Source organism: Vigna angularis, chromosome 6, assembly GCF_016808095.1.
Source record: "Vigna angularis cultivar LongXiaoDou No.4 chromosome 6, ASM1680809v1, whole genome shotgun sequence".
NCBI classification, from domain to species: domain Eukaryota; kingdom Viridiplantae; phylum Streptophyta; class Magnoliopsida; order Fabales; family Fabaceae; genus Vigna; species Vigna angularis.
The window spans coordinates 17,504,649-17,512,160 of NC_068975.1; the positions used below are offsets into that span (position 1 = coordinate 17,504,649).

Genomic DNA, 7,512 nt, shown 5'->3' on the forward strand with positions numbered 1-7,512 from the left:
GTGATGAAATTAAAGTAATATATATATATATATATATATATATATATATTTTTAAATATAATTAGAATAGACTTTGGTTTAAAAAGGAATTAATAAAGAAAATAAATAATAAATTTTGATTATGAACAAAACTTAAAATTCTACATTCTTTTATAAATATGATTCTATTAAAGAATCGAAGTAGAATTTTCAAAATTAAAGCCATAATATTTATACTAAAATTAATTTTTTTTATTGAAAAATAAATGTGTCAATATTTATTATATTAAACTTACTATTTATCCATTTTAATTATAAAAAAATAAATTCACAGTCTTCTTTTTTTATTTTTTTCAACCATAATTATAATATTACCATCTTCACTTAAATTACGACATCATCAACTTTAGTGATATTATAATCACAATGACTCAATATTATCTTCTTTAAGTACATATAAGTCTTTTTCCTTGTTAAAGTAGACCATAATTAATATTTCTTAACTGATATTTGCTAATTATTTTGAATATTGATTATATTTTTAACTGATGTTAAACATATATTTTAACTTACTTAAAATAAAATTATTTTTTAATTAATATAAGTTAAAATTGTCTTTTGACCAGTGTTTATTAAAGTACATGTTTGTAATATTTCTAAACTAATGTTAATAAATATTTTAAACAGGGTCAGTGATTTCAATTAGATTTTTTCAATCAAATTTATAATAATAATTTTTTATTAATACTTGAAAGAAAAGATATATAAAATTCATAAATTTAGATTACTTATCTCAACTAAATATTTGAAAGTTAAATAATTTAAATTCGTAAACAATTCAAATTACAAATTTCATTCCCAGATTTATTTTAATAATTTGAATCGTACAAATCCATGTGAAAGAACTACATATACTATAAAAAAAATAATTCATATAAAGAAGAATACATAAGACTTAAAAGTTAATTACATTCCTACCTGTTTTGTTACGTCGATTCCAAAAATTTGCGTATAAAACCCCATGCGTTGAAATCCAGCGAGCCAAGCTATTTATTCTGCTCTTTCAAGTTCCCAATTCTCAACGCCATAAACAGACAAAAACCACTTCCGATGAGCGACACCGCCGCTACGGCGCTTTTGGACCGCCGCGGCAAGTACAACCGAAGCGTGTCGCACGTGAACGATGAGTTCCACACGTTCCGCTCCTACCTGCGCTGGATGTGCGTCGATCAGTCCAATGCCTTCACGGCGGCGCTCTCCTGGTCCGTCTTCCTCCTCCTAGCCGTCGTGGTACCCGCGGCCTCCCACTTCCTACTGGCCTGCCCGGACTGCGACGGCCGCCACTCGCGACCCTACGACGGCGTCGTGCAGGTCTCTCTGACCACCGTCGCCACCCTCTCCTTCCTCTGCCTGGCAGGCTTCGTCCGGAAGTATGGTCTCCGAAGGTTCCTCTTCTTCGACAAGCTCTGCGACGAGAGCGAAACTGTGAGAAACAACTACATGGCGCAGCTCAATGTAAGTCATCTAATCTCTCTCTCACTGTTAATTACTTCCCCTCATTTTTTTCTTAATTTGTTATCTCTTCCCCATACTAATTACACATTAATTCAGAATTGTTAATTATTTCAAACTTCCTTCTGTTAATTCTTGCTTTCTGCATTTCTATGCTTTTTCTGGCATTACGACGAATGAGTCTCATTCTGAAGCATCTAGAAGCGAATGTTTACTTCTGATAAACGCTTTTTTACTGTACGCGCTGTTTATTGAGTTTTTTCTTTTCTTTTTTTAAATGAAGAATCATTAAAGCATTATAAATATTATTCTGTGGAGCCTTTAATTCCAATTTTTTTCTTTTTCATTTTAGTTCAGTTCTCAACTTATAAGAGACACAATTTGTCCCGTAATAGCTTTTGTAGAGTTTTTTTTTTCTCTTAACATGTTACTATTTAAAAATATATATATTACATACATACTCTTTTAATTTAAAAGTAATACTTTTAAATTAAGTTGAGGAAACAGGAACATGCCTATTTTGGTTTTGTTGTTTTACGGTTTGGAGATTTTGATTTCGGCTTCTTAGTGGAAATTTGAATTGGTCACGTAATTTAGTTCCATGTCAACCCTTATTTCATTTCCCAACCATAATTGACGATAGTGAATAATGGAAATTGTTGAACTTCATTTTTTAAAAGCAGAATTATGAAACTTGAGCATCACAGCTTGAGAAAAAAATGTTTTCGATTGAACTTTGATTCAAGGAAACAACAGCTTTAAGTCATAATTATTAAAACCTCATCATCTCAAGTTCCTCAAGTTGAAAAGATATCTACTGGATAAATATTAACAAAAGGGAACAATTGGAGTGTTAATTAATTAGTCTAGCTCATAATCTTGTAGATTAGAAAAATTGGTAGACCGTAGTAATTAACGGGAACTATTGTATGATATTCCGAGATTTTATGAAATAGTAATTGTTCAGTTCCTATATTTATTTTTTCAGATGAAAATTTGTTGGGTAATCTTTTATATACCTATCTGTTAAATTATCTAAATCAAGTATGCTAGAACGATCAATAGTAATCTCAGTTAAAGAAAGAGAGGAGAAAAGGCAATCAACAACTTTTTGTTTTCTAAGTGCATTATTTTCCGTTGAACTATCTTTTACACTACATTATGATTCCCCACAATGATATTCGAGGATTAGATCAAATATTTGTGTGCACAAGAAGGATGACAGAGAAACTTTCTTTGACACCCTTTTTCAAAACTATATAATCGATTACAATTTACTGAAAACCACAAATTTCTGTATACTTCACTTCTAATTAAGAAAATCATTAATCATAGCACTCCAAAATTATAATTTTCAATCAGTTTTTCCTCTTTTGACAGAGATCGCTGAAGATCCTTTCGGTGTTTGTGGGTCCGTGTTTTGTGGTGGAGTGTGCATACAAGATATGGTGGTACGGTTCTGGAGCCTCACAGATCCCATTTCTGGGTAACGTCTACGTGAGCGATGCGGTGGCGTGTATATTGGAACTGTGCTCGTGGCTGTACCGTATCACAGTGATTTTTCTGGTATGCGTTCTGTTCCGTCTGATCTGCCATCTTCAGATCCTTCGACTGCACGACTTCGCGAGGTTCTTCCACGTGGACTCGGACGTGGCATCAGTGATGTCCGAGCACCTTAGGATCAGAAGACACCTGCGAATCATTAGCCACAGGTTCCGCGCGTTTATTCTACTCGCCCTCCTATTAGTTACTGGAAGCCAGTTCGCATGCCTCCTGGTCACAACCAAGCATTCACGTGATATGAACTTATACATGGCCGGTGAACTTGCGGTATGTCCCTTCTCTTCCTTTTATTTAAAAACAAAATAATATTTCTACTTTCATCTTTAGTATTAATAATAATAATATGATTTTTTTATTCTAAATTTTAATTATGTAAATGAAATCTTTCAAATATCACTAACATGGGATCTTAGTTTTTCAGGAATCAAATTAAGTTATTTACATTTTTCAGTTGTAATTAATTTTGAGGCTTAATAGTTTTCAACCAATAAATAGAATAAAATTACCTGAATATAACATTTAAAAAACTTTGACACAATTGAAATATAATAGAATAAAATAAAAATTCACAATGCTTGGAAAAAATTAGCATTAATACTGTTAAAACATGAGAAGGTTGTTGTAAAAGAAACACATCAGAAGGTAAAATTGTATAATTATAAAATAGTTAAGAAACTAGAAATGCAACTTAACTAATAACATTTATTGAATATACAATTTATTTAATTTTTTTTATTCGTGGTGTAAATTAAGTCATTTGTGATAACTAATTATAACTATTGCTACTTTAGTGAGTTGTAGATTTTGGAGTTTATTTTTATATGTGTAATGTGGTTTTATTTTATTTTATTTTAAGTTGATATCTAAAGTATAAAATATTCTACAACAAACAATTAAAATTATTTAAAATATTATCTTTAAAATAATTATAAAAGATTAATGAATATTAATTATAACAATTTATGATTGAATGACGGCATACTTTTTTATACTATTAGAATATTCCATCGATTTTATTCTCTTCTATCAAATTTCATAAAAGAAAATATTATATTTTTATTAGAGGCTTTCATTTATAAATCAAAAGTAATCTGTCATGGACTATTCGATTAGTTAGACCCAATTTATAATATTAAAGATATCTTTAGCTTGATTTTTAATTTGCTGACAATATAAACTTTGTATGTTAATAATATATAAAGTAAGTTTTCAATTAATATATTTGCAAATAAATTTTTAAAAATGTGAAGTATACACGCTACCACTGTTATTTTTGTTTGAAGAGTTTAGTTTAATGTATTATTATTATACTTAATGTTATACGCATAATGTCTAATGATATTATTAAATACATATATAAAACTATTTATACTACTAGTTCATCAATGTTGATATATTTTGTTTGGGTAAATCATCAGTTTGGTCGTTATGTGTAAATCATTCCTTAAGAGAGAATAAAAAGGTTTATTATAGTTTTAAAATATGTAAAAATCCGTCAATTTTGTATTTTATTGTTAAGTTTTATGAAAATATTTTATTATTTAAAATGTAATACTAAGAACTAATTTATAATAAACTTGGGACTATTTTATCATTAAATTGTAATATTACCAAGTCATTTCTATTCTTTATATTTTCAGAAGTTATATACATTTTTTTCATTATGATTAAATAACAACATCTTGATCGTTTACCTATTTTTTTATATCTTTCTTGTAATAGTTTTATAAACTTACTCATACGTGCCTACCTCTGTACATACGAAATTTCTTAAAGTTGGAGAAATAAAAAATCATACGATCGAAATCATTTGAAGTATGACCACGACGTATCCAATTTGATTAAATTGGAACTTCCTCTATGTTCCTTTCTTTAAGTTAGTCATTATCCTATTATTGATTTCTTGTTCCTTCACATATCTAGATCATAAAAATAATACTGAAATAGACTAACACAAAAGGGACCAAAACATTTAAATTGCAATTTTAAAGCATGATTAGTGAGGAAAAATCATTAAAAATAATCGGTTTTTTATTCTTGTGCAGCTGTGCTCAGTGACACTCCTTTCTGCGCTGTGCATATTGCTGCGTAGTGCGACAAAGATAACACACAAAGCACAAGCGATCACAGGGCTTGCTGCCAAGTGGCATGTGTGTGCGACGTTGGATTCCTTTGATGGAGCGGTGACAGATGGTGAGACCCCAATGGGTCCTCAGAGTTCCCATGAAACAGTGTTTCCAAAGGTGGGAACAGACGGGGAATCAGATACTGACGAAGCAGGGGATGAAGAAGATGAAATTGATACTACTAAGTTCATCCCATCTTATGCTTACAGCACCATCTCATATCAGAAGAGACAAGCTCTTGGTATTATATTTTCTATCTCTTGTTACAATCTCACTAAGAAATTATCATTCAAATTATTCGTTGAAATTTCTCAAAATCATAAATTTTAATATATCTCACTTCAAATCCGAATAAATTTCAACCAGTATTAGAAAAACATTACACAAGGTATATTTATGATAGATTTGTCAACTTTTATAATAATTATTTTAAAATTTATAGAAGGATAATATAATTAGATGATAGCTAAATTATTTTATTCCCAATAACATTGACCACGTCATGAAAACATTACAGTCGATCTGTTAGCGCGTTGAAATAATACTTTAATTAGTTTATAAATTTCGAATGCCAACTTATCAAGCACTCGTATATTGTATAACTTATTAGTTTCTCCGACAAGCATCCTTAGGCTATTGTTTATGTTGGTTTTAACGAATTAAGGTAAAAGGAAGAAAAGAAGAAGAGGCTAATTCATTCTACTATACATGTAACCCAAGAAGTTGTGAAGTATTTTTTTTTTATTCTTTATGAAAGGAATGTACTATTTATGGACTCATCATCTGTTGATTATGATGAATATTTGTTCACTGATATTATACGATGGTTTGACATGTTTTTGCAGTAAACTACTTTGAGAATAACAGGGCAGGGATTACGGTATATGGATTCATGTTGGATAGGAGTACCCTCCACACAATATTTGGCATTCAACTCTCCTTAGTTCTTTGGTTGCTTGGAAAAACCATAGGCTCCTTTTGACCAATTTTATTTTATTTGTTTTTTTTTTCATTATCATTTCTAAATCTATTGCTCCCAATTGCCAGCTGCACGCTGCTTTTATTTTAATTTGTATTTTAGCTAATTATTTATAATAATTCTCATTTTTTTTAAACATGAAAAAGAAAACAAGTGAAAATAGAATCATTGGGTATTCGTGATCAGAAAATAATTAACAGATCAAAGACATGTTTGTGACGATGAGATCTTCCGAACAACGTGTGTCTTTGAAATCATTCAAAACATTACCTTCCACTAATCACCCTTTTTCTAGGTCCATTTAATCACTTTGCCGTCTTGCAATGGACTGACAATAGTAGTTTTAGGTAGCTGTAAATGGTGCGTTGGAGCCGCATCTCGAACTGTAAGAGCACTGAAATAATCATCTTCCACGTTCCATTCTTCAACTTCCGTACCTTAATGTTGGATGAGACAATTTAAAAAAAAATTCAAATATCATAAAATATATAAGAAATTTAAAATTCAATTCCTTTTCACTCCACTATCATTCTATACTCAAAGGTTAAGTCGAATCATTTTAGACTAAAGGTTTAATCGAGTCAATCCAGGTTGAGAGCTTAAGTCATGTCCATCTAGTCCAAATGTTGAGTCAAGTTGATCGAACCATAGGTTGAGCTAAGTCAACATAAACAGAAAGTCAAGTGAATTTGGCGCAGGCTAAAGGTCAAACCGATTTGGCATAAATCAAAGTTTGAGTTGAGTCGGCCAAGCCAAAGGTCGAGCCAAGTCGGTAGGTCAAAAGTCAAGCCGATTTAGCTGGATTGAATATCGAGACAAGTGAGCAAGAGGAAGGTCAAGCCAAATTGGTCCGGCACAAAGGTCAAGTAGAGATGGTTTAGTTCAAAACTCAAGCCGAGTTGGCAAGTCAAAGGAAGACTTGAGCCAAGTTGTTTTGAAGGTTGAGCTGAGTTGGCTAGAGTCGAAGGTTGGGTTGATTAGGCCTGGGCCAAAAGTTGAGTTGAGTTGGCATGGGAGGAAGGTCTTGTGTCGAAGTTCAAGTTGAGTTAGCTCACACTAAAGTTCGAGTCGAGTTAGCATGGACCAAAGGTTGAAATCAATTGATCGTAGTTGAAGGTTGAGACAAGTCAATTTGGCCTAAAGGTCAGGCCTAGTCAACCCAAGTTGAATTTTCTAGAGTAAACCTACACTGAAAGTTGAGACAACTCCTTTTAGATAAAAGGTTGAGCTAACTCAACTCAGGCTCAAGGATAAAGTTGAGTGTGCCTTAAAATAAAAATTAAATTACTTTGTCCAAACAAGAAAATTGAAATATAAGATATTTCAATTACTCTATCCAAGCAAGTTATTAAG

The 7,512-nt window shown here is 31.2% G+C and overlaps 1 protein-coding gene across 1 annotated transcript; it reads left to right on the forward strand.

Moving 5' to 3' along the window:
• The first annotated feature begins 1,007 nt into the window (after positions 1-1,007).
• Positions 1,008-6,278, forward strand: LOC108319523 (uncharacterized). Its single transcript, XM_017550683.2, has 4 exons — positions 1,008-1,494; positions 2,872-3,321; positions 5,100-5,421; positions 6,026-6,278. Exons 1-4 carry the CDS (start codon positions 1,090-1,092, stop codon positions 6,160-6,162), a joined length of 1,314 nt encoding a protein of 437 aa, XP_017406172.1. The 5' UTR covers positions 1,008-1,089; the 3' UTR covers positions 6,163-6,278.
• The last annotated feature ends 1,234 nt before the right edge of the window (positions 6,279-7,512 follow it).

Bases quoted from the DNA above. Each gene is read 5' to 3' on its own strand.
- LOC108319523 (XM_017550683.2), top strand. From the start codon at position 1,090: ATGAGCGACACCGCCGCTACGGCGCTTTTGGACCGCCGCGGCAAGTAC. The intron at 1,495-2,871 runs GTAAGTCATCTA...CTCTTTTGACAG, and splicing joins ACTACATGGCGCAGCTCAAT to AGATCGCTGAAGATCCTTTC. The intron at 3,322-5,099 runs GTATGTCCCTTC...ATTCTTGTGCAG, and splicing joins ACATGGCCGGTGAACTTGCG to CTGTGCTCAGTGACACTCCT.